This window comes from Pelodiscus sinensis, chromosome 2 (genome assembly GCF_049634645.1).
Source record: "Pelodiscus sinensis isolate JC-2024 chromosome 2, ASM4963464v1, whole genome shotgun sequence".
Classification (NCBI taxonomy): domain Eukaryota; kingdom Metazoa; phylum Chordata; order Testudines; family Trionychidae; genus Pelodiscus; species Pelodiscus sinensis.
In genome coordinates this window covers 191,426,413-191,442,697 of record NC_134712.1, presented here as the reverse complement: position 1 = coordinate 191,442,697, position 16,285 = coordinate 191,426,413, and the positions used below count along the sequence as shown (strand labels likewise).

General features: G+C 43.2%; 1 protein-coding gene across 1 annotated transcript in view; it reads right to left on the bottom strand.

Moving 5' to 3' along the window:
• The window catches only part of EFHB (EF-hand domain family member B), a 46,032-nt gene that overhangs the window by 16,591 nt on the left and 13,156 nt on the right, over positions 1–16,285 (bottom strand). The window contains exons 8-12 of the mRNA XM_075922088.1: positions 15,679–15,746; positions 8,880–9,034; positions 4,950–5,157; positions 1,042–1,260; positions 258–439 (exon numbers count right to left, since the gene is read on the bottom strand). Coding sequence (XP_075778203.1) covers positions 258–439; positions 1,042–1,260; positions 4,950–5,157; positions 8,880–9,034; positions 15,679–15,746 — 832 coding nt within the window. The remainder of the gene's footprint in view (positions 1–257; positions 440–1,041; positions 1,261–4,949; positions 5,158–8,879; positions 9,035–15,678; positions 15,747–16,285) is intronic.

Here is a 16,285-nt window from a genome sequence, read left to right as displayed (position 1 = left end):
TATTGAGCATTTGTAAAATGTCAAAATATTTCATCAACAGATCTCAGTGCTTTTCAAATCATTATTAACCCCATTTTAAAGATAGGTTATATGACTCATCAGATTACACTGTGAGTCAATCACAAATCAGGAAATTTCCACAGGTCTTCTGACTTTCATTGTGGTGCCCTGTCTGCTTCACCACATCACCTTCCTGACTCATTCTGCTGGTGTGCCCCAGGTATCTAGAAAGAATCTTCTGAAGCAAAATACAGTACCTCTGCCTTTGGTCTTGTCTTAAAAAAGTCTCTCTCATACACTCCTTTCTTGCTGAAGACAGATGGACACAATAAGGCATAAGCATTGGCTTCATCACCGTAATTAGTTCTGTCACTGATGCGGCGAATACGTGGGGCAGGAATATCTGAACGAATGGTTGGAACGCCACATAATGGGTAACCTATGGAAAATATATAGATAGATATATAAAACATAAACAAATGAAAAAACTATGTGTGTAGCACTAGCTCACACAGACATAGCAGCTGTGCCATACAGTAGTCCCTCAAACTAAAGAAGGGTGAACTACTCTGCATAAAATGAGAACTGACTTGAAATTTTGCCTAAAACTCAAGTCAAATCTTTTATGGGATTTTTAAAAAGAGATTATTTAATTTTCCTCCCACACAGTTTTCATGTACTTTTACATTTCATGGTTTCAGCTACAAACAGAAGCATAACTATTTAAATACTGTAAGGGAGGCTGCTATTGCTTTATTTCCAAACAAGCCAGAAACAGGATTTTACTAGAAATATCATAAAAAAGGGTTCTTCTGAGACTTCCAGCATAATATCTATACCAAAGAGATTTGATTAACATCCAAACTTTTGGGTGCTTATCCAAAATGAACATCCAAACACCAGTCGTAAAGATATAAATCACATTAACACTGTTGGATAAATTAGATTTAGATAATAAACTGTCCTATGAAATCAACACATTTGCTAATACTTTCTAAAATTGCTTCTGATTTCCTTTTCAATAACATTCACTGTACTTACAAGTTGCAGGGAGACCGCCTACAATTGCATTGTACTGAGAAGAAGTTGTGCGATAGTCAGCAAATACACGATCTGTTGGTCTTGAAAGAGTTTTTGGTGTCTTTTCTGAGGTTCCAGGTTCCTTTGGTACAAGATCTTCATTCTTCAACAGTGAGCCATTATTTGCTTTGGTTTCTGCATCTTCAGGTAGAAAAGGCTCAGAAGCATCTGGCTTTTTCCCTACAAAACGTGGAGGTTATAAAATGGCCAAAAATTACTAGATGAATACAACAGTAAACATTTTCAGTAGTAAAATGTTTTAAAACTGCATTATTATTGAGCAGAAAAAAAGATTTAATATATAGATTTAATAAATGTTCTGAGAAATTTTTAATCTCTTCTGCTTTATGGAATATATTCATATAGCAAAATAAACTCTTCACAAAAGAAAATCCCCCAACTGTTCTGATAGAAATTTCAACCTGATATGCTCTGATATTAACTCAAATTGATATTAACTCAATCTGATAAAATCAAAATCCTTGGACTTTTATAGTCTTCAGTGGTTCACTTCAAGGAAAATAAAAACAAAAACTTTCTCCAAAGATTTATCCTGATTGCAGAGAGAGAGAACTTTGGTGAAACCCACTTTAATACTAAATTTTTGCATATATAAAAAAGGAAAAAACAACAGTTTTTTACAGACTAAAAATTGGTGATCCTAATTTACCTTATTATAGCACAATGAGGCAGTGGTGGTCATGGTTAAGGTTCTTGTACTATGTTCATCACCATGGTATCCTCCAACAGAGCATTAAACAACTTAACTACACATTTCTCACATATTGATTGTTCTCTAGTGCTGGTTATGGCTCCTGAGGACACATCTACACAGCAGGGCTAAAGCCAAAATAAGCTACACAACTTGAGCTACATCAATCACATAGCTTAAATAGAAAAGGCTTATTTCAGCTTTTAGTGCTGTCTACACAGCAGGAAGTCCGAGTTAGAGCACTCTTCCTCCAACTTTCCTTACTCATACAATGAATGTTACAGGAGTCAGAGTCAGAAGTCCTCCGGCTCGACATTATTTCAATATTATGTCAAAATAACTGCTTGCGGTGTAGACACGGACTATGTTATTTCGGAACAATGTCAAGATCAAGCACCATCTAGATTATCCCCGATAAAGGTTTGTCTAACCAGTTCTTAAATAACACCAAAATGATGAAGATTCCACAACCTCCCTAGGGAATTTATTCCAGTGCTTAATCACCCTGACAGGAAATTTTTCCAAATGTCCAACCTAATCCTCGCTTGCCTCAATTTAAGCCCATTGATCTTGTCCTATCATCAGAAGTTAAGGAGAAGAATTTTTCACTCCCTTTCTTGTAACAATTTTTTAGATACTTGAAAGGTGCTAATCATGTTCCCTCTCAGTTTTCTCTTTTCCAGACTAAACAAACCGAATTCTTTCAGTCTCCTCTCATAGGTTTTGTTTTCATTCTTGTTGCTCTTCTCTGGACCTTCTCCGATTTCTCCACATCTTTCCTGAATGTGGTGCCCAGAACTGGACGCAATACTCCAGTTGAGGTCTTATCAGTGCAGTGTAGAGAGGAAGAATGACTTCTTGTGTCTTGTTTACAACACTCCCGTTAATGCATCCCAGAATCATGTTTGCATTTTTTTACAACACTGTCACACTGTTGACTCATATTTAGCCTGTGGTCCACTATGACCCCTAGATCCCTTTTTGCAGTACTCCTTCCTAGATAGTCACTTCCCATTCTATATGTGTGAAACGGATTGTTTCTTCTCAAGTGAAGTACTTTACATTTGACCTTATTAAACTTCATCCTGTTTATCACAGACCTTTTCACTAGTTTGTCCTGATCATTTTGAATTATGACCCTGTCCTCCAAAGCACTTGAAACTCCTCCCACATTGGTATTATCTGTAAACTTTATAAGCACACTCTGTGCAATTATCTAAATCATTGAAGAAGATATTGAACACAGCTGGTCCCCAAACTGACCCCTGCAGAATTCTTGTTATACCCTTCCAGCATGACTGTGAACCATTAATAACTACTCTCTGAGACTGGTTATCCAACCAGTTATGCATCCATCTTATGGTAGCCCCATCTAAGTTGTATTTCCCTAGTTTATTGATAAGGTCATGTGAGACTGTTTCAGATGCTTTACTAAAGTCTAGCTATACCATGTCTATCGCTTCCCCCTTATACACAAGGCTTATTAACCTATCAAAGAAAGCTATCAGATTGATTTGACATGATTTGTTCTTTACGAATCCATGCTGACTGTTATCTATCACCTTATTGTCTTCCAGATGTTTGCAGATGAACTCTTTACTTATTTGCTCCATTATCTTTCCTGGCACAGAAGTTAAACTGATTGGTCTGTTGTTTCCTGGGTTGTCCTTATTTCCCTTTTTATAGATGGGCACAATATTTGCCCTTTTCCAGTCTTCTGGAATCTCTCATGACATCCATGACTTTTCAGGTGATAGCTAAAGGCTCAGATACCTCCTCTATATGCTCCTTGAGTATTCTAGGATGCTTTTTATCAGGCCCTGGTGACTTGATGACATCTAACTTTTCTAAGCAATTTTTAACTTGTTCTTTTCCTATTTTAACTTCTGAACCTACCCTATTACCACTCGCATTCACTATGTTTGCCATCCAGTCACCACCAAACTTCTTGGTGAAAAATGAAACAAAGAAGTCATTTAGCACCTCTTCCATTTCCACATTTTCTGTTATCGTTTCTCCCTCTTCATTGAGCAATAGGCCTACCCTGTCCTTGGTCTTCCCCTTGCTTCTAATATATTTGTAGAATGTTTTCTTGTTACTCTTCATGTCTTTAGCTAGACTGAGCTTGTTTTGTGCCTCTGACTTTCTAATTTTGCCTCTACATACTTTCATTATTTGTTTATATTCATCTTTTGTACTTTGACCTAGTTTCCACTTTTTGATTTTTAGATAATTCAAAATCTCCTGGTGAAGCCAAGGTGCTCTCTAGAGAATGGACTAGAGTATCTTCCCTTTAATATATAAAGGACACATTACCAGCTATCATAATTTTAAAATATGAATCTGTATCAAGATCTCTGTGTTCAAATGGAAACATTACAGATGAACACAGGTTTTTGCTAGCAAATGTAAACTTCTAACATTTTTCTCTAGTCATTTTTTTGTTTTCTAATCTAATCCCCTTACCACAGGCTAGCAAATGGACTTAGATAAATACTAGTTCCCAGTGAGAAATCCACTCATCCAGCACAGAGAAGAGAAATCTCTGTATAGACATGATTCATAATGCATTGAGGGCCTAGAAGCACTAAGGGTATGTCTACACTACCACCCTAGTTCGAACTAGGGTGGTTAATGTAGTCATACGAACTTGCACATGAAGCCCGGGATTTGAATTTCCCGGGCTTCATTTGCATGTTGCCGGGTGCCGCCATTTTTAAATGTCCGCTAGTGCGGACTCCGTGCCCGCGACTACACGCGGCACGAACTAGATAGTTCGGACTAGGCTTCCTATTCCTATCTGGAACGAGGCGTACAGATAGTTCGGAATAGGAAGCCTAGTCCGAACTATCTAGTTCATACCGCGTGTAACCACGGGCACGGAGTCTGCACTAGCGGACATTTAAAAATGGCGGCGCCCGGCAACATGCAAATGAAGCCCGGGAAATTCAAATCCCGGGCTTCATTTGCAAGTTCGTATGACTACATTAACCACCCTAGTTTGAACTAGGGTGGTAGTGTAGACATACCCTAAATGGGCTCCCCAAATAATACCTCACCTCTGTAGCATATGTTCTGCTTCAGCCAGAGCCTCTTTTGGTGGCTGAGACACAGACAGGATTACCCCCTAAGAGTTTTCTAGGACCAAATCACACACCTTTTGTAATTATGTTTTTTTCAAATTCATCAATGGACATTTTGTCTTTCCAGTTAAGAAAGTTTACAAACTCCAGATAGTCAATCAGACCATCTTTATCCAAATCACAGTAGTCAAATAAAGCATCCAGGAGTTCTTCATCTAGATCGAGATTTAGCTGAAAACAGGATTTCCTCAGTTCTTCTTTGTCTATCTTCCCATCACCATTCTGTGACAAATAACACACAATAGTTATAATCACAAAGACTACATAAAGAGTGGTCAAACTATGGTACATGGTCTGAATATAGATAGGAAGTCATAAATACATAGCCAATCACAACCTTTAAGGAAATTAAAATTGAGGAATCTTGGCACCTCCAATGATGGAGATTGCATGAACTTCCTGGGAAATCTATACCAGAACTTAATGTCATAATAGTTAGTTTTTCCTAATTCTCTAACTTAAATCTCCCATGATGCAGATTAAGCTCATTATTTCTTATCCTTCCTTTAGTAGACACAGAAAACAATTGATCACCATTCCCTTTTATAACGGCCTTTAACATATTTTAAGATTATCATCAGGTACCCTCTCAGTCTTCTTTTCCTGAGACTAAACATACCCAGTTTTTTAATGTGTCTTTAAAAGTCAACCTAAACCTGTTATAATTTTTGCTCTTCTTTTTCTCAACTCTCTTCAATTTTTGATATCATTCCCAAAAATCCAGAAGTTTGGTAACTCACTATCTGAATTCACAAGCATCCATGAACAATTTTCTTCCACTATTTGATCTGAGGAAGTGGGTCTGGCCCACGAAAGCTCATCACCTAATGAACCATCTTGTTAGTCTTTAAAGTGCTACATAGTCCTGTTTTTTCTTTTGCTTGCTGATATTTTAAAAACAATGGAGTAAAAAGAGTTTCAAATTTGACATGTAGCTAGTCCTTCATGAAGAACATTCTCCTAGCTAAAGTTGAGCAATTGCTTCTGAATATGTCAATGGACATCTGCTAAGATGTGTAGCAGTTTCCAGTAAAACCTCAGTTCAATGACTAGTGACCCAGATAAGGAATGGAACTGTTGTCAGGCTGTTGTGATAATCTAGGGCTACGTCTACACTGCAGGCTTTTTGAGCAAGAACTGTTTTATGCAACAATTTCTGCGCAAAAATTCTTGCGCAAGAGCGTGCCCACACTGCCATGAGCTTTTGCGTAAGAGATGTGCATTTGCGCAAGAGCATCCATGGCAGTGTGGACGCTCTCTTGCGCAAGAAAGCTCTGATGGCCATTTTAGCCACAGGGGTTGCTTTCACAATAAACTCCTGTTGCCTGTCCATATTGCCTTCTTGCACAAGAGCTCTTGCACAAGAGGGCTTATTCCTCGTGAGGAGAGGAATAACTCTTGCGCAAGAAGCCCTCTTTTCCAATGCTTTACTGTAAATTTACTTGCGCAAGAATATGCGTGCAGTGTACATGCTCCTCAAGCTTTTTGCACAAGAACACTTGTTCTTGCGCAAAAAGACTGCAGTGTAGACGGAACCTTCATGTAGGGAAAATGCAATTGTCAGTGAAATACACATAGCAATTCCTTGCAACAAAAAGCCTTAACGTCAGGAAGTGAAAAAAATCAAAGCTTCACAAAATATCATAGATCCTATGAGTCACTGTAGTGATGGTAGAAGCTTCCTGTAATGGGGATTGGACAAATGGAAGGACAGGAGGAGGAGAGAAGGCAGGTACTGAGATTTAGTGCAGGGGCAATCAGCTCTGGGCTAGGAAGGAGGGTCATGGAGGTTCCTACCTTCTACAGAGCATGTTCCATTCCCTCTGGGTCCTGTTCTTTGCTCCCTGGACCAAATCCAGACCTATCTCCACTCCCGATTCTCAGGCGTGCACAAATTTACACTGGGGCAGAGCCATCATATTTCCATTGTGGGGGAGCTAGTCCCTTGCCCCACCTCAGTTCTACTGACCACATCACTTTACAAATTTTGTTCAATTCTGCAACAGCCCTCCTTTCTGCACAGAAACAGTCACCAAACTACTCTGCCTCTCCCAACACTATTAGTTGTGAATGGTTGTTGTAGTTATGGCTGTCATGTGTGATTTGTGGTATATGGCAATATTGTTAGAAGTAAGGCGTGTACCTGTGCAGGAGCAGAGAGTATGTACTGTTAGGTGGCTTAACTTTTCATTTCCTCACACTTGTGGTTTTATGTAAGGTATGTTATGTGTGCAAGAACATTATTCCTTAATTTGTTAAGATTATGTGTATTCATTTTCTCTTTTTAAGATCAGAAATAGGGGTATGTACTTTGCTTGGAGATGTGAGGCATTGAGTATTGGTACAAGCATGGCTGATGCTGGAGAAGCATAGGCAGTGTTGCCTAGTGGATACAGCACTGGACTGAGACTTAGGGGTCCTAGATTTTACTCCTGGCATTACCACTAGCCTGATGCAACATCTTAGCAAATCACTTTGCTTCTCTGTGCCTCTGTTTCCCCAAGTGTGAAATAGGAATAATGAGCCTAACATCATTTGCAAAAGCTTCAGAGGGGTAGCTGAGTTAGTCTGTAAAGGAAAAACTTAAAAAACAACAAATAATCTGGTAGCACTTTAAAGACTAACAAAACATGTAGATGGTATCATGAGCTTTCGTGAAGAAGTGGGTTGTACCCTTTCATGATACCATCTACATCATTTGCAAAGTACTTTGAGATCTACTGACAAAAATTATATATGAAATTATAATCTTTTTTAGATTTTCTGTATATGAAATCTTCATCTCTTCAGCTGTATGTGAAATATTATATCAGTAGCTGTATATAAAACCTTCTCCATTGTAAAATAAAATCTACCAGAAAAGGGCAAATTTTGCAAGAGTTTTGTGTCCTATGCAGAAAACATTGTTAAAAATAGTGAAGATTATTTCCAACACACAAGATTTTATGTGTCATCTGCCTGTTGCACGGAAGTTTTTACTTATGATGAGAGACAAAAATTGTTGATCCTCAAAAATTAAATACTCATTGTATGAGATTTACTGAAAGTTCAGCTTTCTACTAAATTTATGTGTTATATAGTAATATTTTAAATATACAAAACAAAAAGGTAAGATTTTCCCAGATAAATTACATCCAAAATCAATTTCATACAGATTTTATTCAAAACATCTAAAAAGAAACAAAATGCAAATTACAGAGAAAATTCAAGGGTCATAAAAACAATATGAAAACATCACACAGAAGATCGCCTATAATTGAGACAAAGAGAAATGTATACAGGCAGTCCCCGGGTTACGTACAAAATAGGGACTGTAGGTTTGTTCTTAAGTTGAATTTGTATGTAAGTCGGAACTGGTACATATTGTAGGGGAAACTCTAGCCAAACATTACTCCAGAGCTCAGTTTTATTCTCCCACACCTCACTTCCCTCAGTCCTTTATTCTCAAGCTGAGGTGTCTGCTGAGAAAAGCCGCTCCGCGTCTCCCTGGTCTGCTGGGGGGGGCGCTAGCTTCGCGTCTCCCTGGTCTGCTGGGGGGAAGCAGCTAGTGCGGGGTTGCCTCACCCCGTTTGTAAGTAGGGATCTGATGTAAGTTGGATCCATGTAACCCGGGGACTGCCTGTACTCTATTTTAACCCTGTTTCAGAATGCAACCTCAACTTTAGAATTTCAACCAAAATTTCTGCAATAATTCCTACGTTCATGCCACACCATAGTGTATAGAGCACAGTAGATAGATTTTGACTTGCCCTGCTTTTAGCAGGGGCTTGGACTCGATGACCCCCTGAGGTCTCTTCCAACCCTATGATTCTATGACTTTGTTTTCTCACTATTCTATATATACTCATGCACATCTCTATAACCTTGAAAACTCAATATGTATCATACACATTTTATACATACATATTATATGATATACATTTGTATTGTCTCAGGGCACTGACCTTGTCATAATGCCTGAATGCTTCTAGTAATGTGCCAAAATTGTGGTAGTTAGCTTTCTTCAAATTCTGTCGAATTGCAGTGAAGACAGCTCGCTCTCTGTCTTTACCACGGAGGAACTCACTAGGTACCCTGTTGTGAAGAAGATCACCAACTCCTATAAAATAAACAAACTCCAGTTTGGTTATATATTTACAGTAGGCTAAATTTTTCAAAATGAATTCTTATTTTGGAGGCCTCAGACTGCAAATGGGGAGACACCTGGTCTGAAGATCCTGTCTTTATTTACATATAGTCCATGCCATGAAAAGCACTTTATACTCCTGATCTAGACTCTCACAAATCTATCCAGAACGTAAGTGATGATTCTGTGAGTGCTCCTGGGATGGAGCACCAACAGGGAAAAATTAGTGGTGCCATGCTCCCACCCTTTGCTCCCTCCCCATGCTTCTCAATGAGCTGGCAGTCCCACTGACTGACTCCTCCCTCTCTCATCACTTCTGGAGAACTGTGAACAGCTGATTTGTGCATTCAGGAAGCTCCAGGAGGGTGGGGTATGAGGGGGGACAGAGCACACTCAAGAAGGAGAGGAGGCAGGCACTTGAGGAAAATAATGGAATGGAGGCAGGGCAGGAGCAGGAAGTGGTGGGACTTAGTGTAAAGGGTGGAGTGAGCAAGTGGCCTGTGGCAGAACGGGGGTTGAGCACTCCCCAGCTAGAGGAGAAGTTGGCACCTATAAACCAGAAACTCCATAAAAACCTGAAAGAGATGAGCATAACATGATACCCTGAGAGTTAATAGTTTTGAAATAAGTTGAACAGATGGGGGACACAAGAGTTGCCAGTGTCAAGGGACATCTATGGATGTCCTATCTTCAGCTCATTCTGTTTCAAAGGGGCAAAAATATTTTTTATGAACTACAGAAAATTGAACGCAGTATTCCAGGTAAGGATGTACCATTAATTTCTATAATGGCATCATAATATTTTCTGTATTATTCTCCATTCTATTCCTTATGCATCCTAGCATTTGTTTGCTTTCTCAACCACTACTGAATATTTTCAGTGAACTGTCCCTGCTGATAGTCAAGTCAATTTCCTCAGCTGATAAGAAATTTAGAATACATTAAAATGTATTCTGAGTTGTTCAGATTAGCCCTTCAAATATGCACTGCTTTCAATTTGCCAAGACTGACTTTTATCTGCCATTGTTCTTGCCCTCAAACTTAGCTTATTTAGGTCCCTCTGAAGTTCCTCAAAATACACACACACAGTACAAACATTTATGCACTTGACTTCAATGGATTATTCAAAGTGGTGAAGTCAAGCTTGCAATTGTATTCAAAATTGGGGCCAAATTTCTCTGGCCTTGACTATGCCAAATAATGGTGTTTCATTTGAAAATGTTGCCACCTCAGTGTTCTCCCCCAGCTTCCAGTTCATTATAACTATATTAAAACAATATCAGTGCTACTATGGAATTCTGAAGCACCTTGCTGTTAATTTTTTGACATAATAAAAATTGTTTTCTCTGTCTTAGCTGTTTTCTGATCTATAACAATACCTTTCTCCTTACACCATGACAAATTTAGTTTCTTTAATATATTCTTTTAAGATACTTTGCCATAGGGCTTTTGAGAATCCAAATAAATTACGTTAATATGATTTTTGTTTTTCACTATTTTATTAACCCATTCAAAGAATTCTAATACATTAATGAGACACAATTTTCCTTTGCAAAAGTTGCCCTTTCCTTTTCTTCACACTCCTTCCTTTTAGGGATGTAAAATCCCATGTAAGTTGTTAACCGGTTAAACTACAAATGTAACCAGTTAACCACCCGATGCGCTGGGGGGGGGGGGGTGCTAGAGCAGTCAGACTGGACAGGGCCCACCATACTGTACCATGGGCAGGGGACTGCTCCAATCCAGCTGGAACACCTCCCACAGCATGGCGAGTAGTGCCTGGCTGAGCTGGAGCATCCCCTGAGCATAGGTTAACCAGTTACCCCAGTAAGCATGCTGGTAAGGCAATGTTTACCAATTAACTGGATAACCCTTTACATCCCTTCCTTCCACCCCCTCATATCATGATCTTCTTTGCATTTTATAATTTTATGTTAAATTATAATTTCAAACAATTTACCAGTGTGACGGGGGGACTCACTCCCGCACTCTCGGCCCCCGGAGCTGAGGCCCCGCACTCCGCGTGGACGATCAGCCGGCGCCAGCAGTCCGGCGCGGCGGCAGAGGGGCCGGGGGAAACTGGCGCGCCCGACGCACATGCGCAGGGCGGCTGGGGCGATAGCCAGCCGGCGCTAGGACCCCGGGGCGGCAGGGCGGCTGGCGGAGGGGCGGACCGGACGCTGAGCGGGAGGCCCAGGCAGGGGACACGCTAAGCGACGGAGCGGGGAGAGGGGTCCCGACTGACAGCCCGGACTTTGTGCGGGAGCAGTGCGAGGACGAATCCCTAAAGCGCGCCTGGGAGCAAGTGGGGGCTGCACCGGATCCTGCCGGGATGGGCATGCAAGGACCTCGCTTTGAGGTAAGAAACGAGCGACTTTATCGGGTAGTCCCTCAGCCAGACCACCAAGAGGAGGTGCGACAGCTGCTGGTACCAACCCGGCGGCGGTGGCAGATGTTGGAAGCCGCTCACGCTAATCCCTGGGCAGGGCATTTAGAAACCGAAAAGACCCTGCAGCGTATACTGCAGCGGTTTTATTGGCCGGGAGTTCATAAAGAGGCCAAAGACTTTTGCAACTCATGCCCCGAGTGCCAGCAAGTGGCCGGGAAGAACGTGGCACGAGCCCCTCTCGTACCCTTGCCAGTGGTGGACGTACCCTTTAAAAGAATAGCGTTAGACCTAGTGGGGTCCCTAGAGCGGTCACGGAAGGGCAATCGCCATATTTTGGTATTGATAGACTATGCCACCCGCTACCCGGAGGCGGTCCCGCTCCGCAGCACGAAGGCCCCGGTCTTGGCCGAGGAACTAGTCAAGGTGTTCTCCCGGGTAGGGTTACCCCAGGAGATACTAACGGACCAGGGAACAAACCTCACGGGGAGGGTCATGACCGAACTTTGCCGCTTGCTAAAGGTGAAACGGCTCCGCACCTCCGTATACCACCCCCAAACAGATGGGTTGGTGGAGCGTTTTAATAGAACCCCTAAGACCATGCTCATGAAGTTTGTAGAAATAGACCCCCGAGACTGGGACCAGTTCCTTCCTGCCCTCCTGTTTGCAGTACGGGAGATACCCCAGGCCTCTACCGGGTTTTCCCCATTTGAGTTATTCTATGGGAGGCAGCCCCGGGGGATATTAGATCTAATCAAGGAGGAGAGAGAAGAGCAGGCCCCCAGAGTACAGGCGACGGTCCCATATATTTTGGAACTGCGGGAGAAACTGAAGGCGGTCGGAGAGCTTGCCCAGGAAAACCTCCGCAAGGCCCAAGCGAGACAAGCCCGCTACTACAACCGGGAGGCGCGAGCGCGGGCCTTCGCCGCTGGGGACAGGGTCCTGCTGCTACTACCATCGGCAGAATCAAAACTACTAGCAAAATGGCAAGGCCCCTATAAAGTCCTTCGGCAAGTGGGCCCGGTCGACTATGAGATCAAACTCCCCGACGGACGAAAGGGGGCCCAAATTTACCACGTAAACTTGTTGAAAGAATGGAAAGAACGAGAAGGCCTGATGGTCAGCCTGCAAAGGTCGGAGCCGGAACTGGGACTCTGGGGCAGCGATATCGAGGACACCGGGATGGAGGCGGCCCTGGGAGGGGGATTGACAGAGCCCCAGAAGGAGGGGATGAGGAACCTATTGCGAAAATTTGCAGCCGTGCTGTCAACCCGGCCGGGGAAAACGAGAGTGGGCTACCACCATATCCAGACTTCCCCCAGACAGAAGGTTCGGGAGCCGGTCCGGCCCTTGCCACGAAAGATGTGGGACCCAGTGCGAGATGAGGTAAACAAGATGTTACGGATAGGAGTCATACAAGAATCCAGGAGCAGCTGGCGAAGCCCCATTGTACTCGTCCCCAAGCGGGACGGGACCCTGCGATTCTGCATCAATTTTAGAAAGGTGAATGCCATCTCCCGAATGGACGCCTACCCGATGCCCCGGGTAGAGGGATTGCTGGAGAGACTGGGACAGGCGCAGTTTCTGTCAACATTAGATCTGACCAAAGGATATTGGCAGATTCCGCTCACACCAGCGTCCCAGGCGAAGACCGTCTTTGCCACCCCGTCAGGACTATACCACTTCCTCACGATGCCCTTCGGGTTGAATGGAGCGGCGGCCACCTTCCAGAGGGTTATGGACAAGGTGCTGCGAGACCACCAGGCATACGCCGCTGCTTACATTGATGATATAATTATCTTTAGCACATCATGGGAAGAACATCTAAACCACGTCCGAGCCGTGCTCCAGGCATTAGAGGAGGCGCGGCTGACAGCTAACCCTAGCAAATGCACATTCGGCCAAGCAGAGGTGACGTATCTGAGTTACGTGGTAGGACGGGGCTGCCTGAAACCGCAAGTGGGCAAGGTGGAAGCGGTACAGAAGTACCGGGCACCGTCCACGAAGAAGCAAGTGCGGCAGTTCCTGGGCTTGACGGGATACTACCGCAGGTTCATCCCGCAGTTTGCCACAAGGGCGGCCCCCTTAACAGACCTGACGAGAAAGGGCTACCCGGAGAAGGTGAACTGGACGGCACAATGCGAGGAGGCGTTCCAGCAGCTAAAACAGTGCCTCGTCACGGCGCCAGTATTGGCGCAACCGGACTTTGCTAAACCCTTCGTGGTGCAGACAGACGCATCAAATATAGGGTTGGGGCAGTTTTAGCCCAAGAACAAGGAGGAGGCGATAGGACCATTGTATATCTGAGCCGCAAACTACTGCCACGAGAGCAACGCTATTCCACCATAGAAAAGGAAGCCTTGGCCATTAGGTGGGCCGTAGAAGCATTGAGATACTATCTCCTGGGCAATACGTTCCTTTTAGTGACAGACCATGCACCATTAACATGGATGCATAACATGAGAGAAGCTAATCCCCGCATAATGAGATGGTACCTGTTTTTGCAGCAGCATTCGTTTAAAATAACGCACCGGGCGGGACGGGAACATACTAACGTAGACTTTCTGTCCAGGTGCACAGAGCAGGAGGAGGCAGGGGAGGCGACGCCAGAGACCAGGGGGAAGGGGTGTGACGGGGGGACTCACTCCCGCACTCTCGGCCCCCGGAGCCGAGGCCCCGCACCCCGCGCGGACGATCAGCTGGCGCCGGGAGTCCGGCGCGGTGGCAGAGGGGCCGGGGGAAACCGGCGCACCCGACGCGCATGCGCAGGGCGGCTGGGGCGATAGCCAGCCAGCGCTAGGACCCCGGGGCGGTGGGGCGGCCGGCGAAGGGGCGGACCGGACGCCGAGCGGGAAATTCAAAAGGGGGCCGGGAGGAGCAGGGAGGGGGGAGGACCGGAGAGAGCAGGAGAGGTCCCGCTCTCAGCCTCCTCCGCAGGGCCCAGTGGAGACTCGGCAGGAGGCGGCACGGCGCACGGAGCCCGGATCCCAACACCCAAGGCGGGCGGCCGGACCGGGGAGCAGCGGGACGGGACGGCGCGGGCCCGGGCCAGCAGCAGACGCCGGGCAGACGGTCGGAGGCCGGGAGGCCGGTGATCCTAGGGACGGCAGGAGCAGCAAGCTCGGTGTGAGCCGACCAAAAGGAGAGGACCGTGGGAGCAGTGAGATAGAGGCCGGGAGCAGGGGCAGCCCAGGACCCAGCGCGACCTGGGCTTGTGAACTGGGGGCGCCCCAAGACCCTTGATCAATGGATCCGGTTACATCCAGGTACAGAAGTAAATTTATAGGTCTGTAATTTGTTTAATAATCTCAAGTACCCTCTTTAAATTATAGATACAACATTTGTTCTCCTCCTGTTCTTCAGTAGAGTAGTTCTTTTTAACGAGAGTGCATATTTTTGCTAGAAGCTCACAAACTCATTCTTTATTTCCTTCAGAACTCTTAGATGCATACCATCTGGAGCGTGTTGTTTTTCATATTATCGGTCTCATCCAGCACGTGTCTTTTGACCCCTCAATTACTCTACAATTTTATTACGAGAAAAATAGCAGGTCCAAGATAGAACTCTTCCCTCCATCTTCTGCAGTAGAGACGGAGGAATAGAAATCCATTACTTTATAACAATGTTCTTATTTTTCTTAATTGTTTTCTTAATTGTTCCATGAGTGATCCAAAGGCTCCACCAATTGTTTTGATAGCTGCCTGCGTCTGGTACACTTAAACAATGTCTTGATGTTTATTTTCATGCACTTAACTATTTGCTTGTCAAATTCCTTCTAATTTTTTTATTTCATTTAGCTTCATGTTCTTTTTTGTTGGCTTCATTCAGGCTGGATTTCCATTTTCTGAAGGATGTCTATTTCTGTTGAACAACCTATTGAACCTTGTCATTCAGCCATACCTTCTGCTTTACACACTTGTTTTATGCTTCCCTTTTTGCTTATACTGAAGTATTCAAGGATTCTGAGACTATTATTTGATTTAATTAGAATCCACCTCAAATCTTAGGATTCACTTCTCACTTTAGTGCATTTTTCGTTAATGCCTGAAATCCCATTCTAAAATTTAGTGTCATCAAGCTAGTGTTTTTTAAATCTTCCTGTCTCGTGTTATTTTGTTAGCTGTGTAAAATAATTTGAAAAAATCACTGTATTACAGAATTTGTTGTCATCACTTCAAAATAATCCTACTGACCAAAAATAAGATTTTCAACAGGTCATACGTATATTTACCAAACTCATCAGGATGAAGAAACATTCCAAATGTATGGTCTGGTGGAACATTCATAGTTTCTGCTATGCTGTCAATGAAAAGAAGTGTGCTGGTTAATTGTGTTGTTGTGAATCAAAAGGCATGTTACATTCTAATTGTTAAAAAAAAAAAAAAAAAAAAACCTATCATCTCTCTACCCATACTAAAACCAAAGAATGAAGAAAACTGCAAAAGCCATTTAGCAGATTTTACCTGAAACTTGTTCACAGGTACCTTTTTACATAAATCAAAGCTGCCATTACAATCATTACAACGATTTCCTTTTTTACAAACTATATTTTAATGTAAAATGCCAACTGTCAAAAGTACTGCATAGCAGATGTATAATGTTTTTATATTTGGTGTTTATATTTTCTGAGGAGAAAAAATTCTTGTGACTCAAACAAGTTACCTTTCCATTTATCAGACAAATACACTAAAAAATACTTTTCATTTGTATCTCAAATAACATATTGGCTACGTCTACACTGGCATGATTTTCCGAAAATGCTTTTAACGGAAAAGTTTTCTGTTAAAAGCATTTTCGGAAAAGCACATCTAGATTGGCAGGATGCTTTTCCGCAAAAG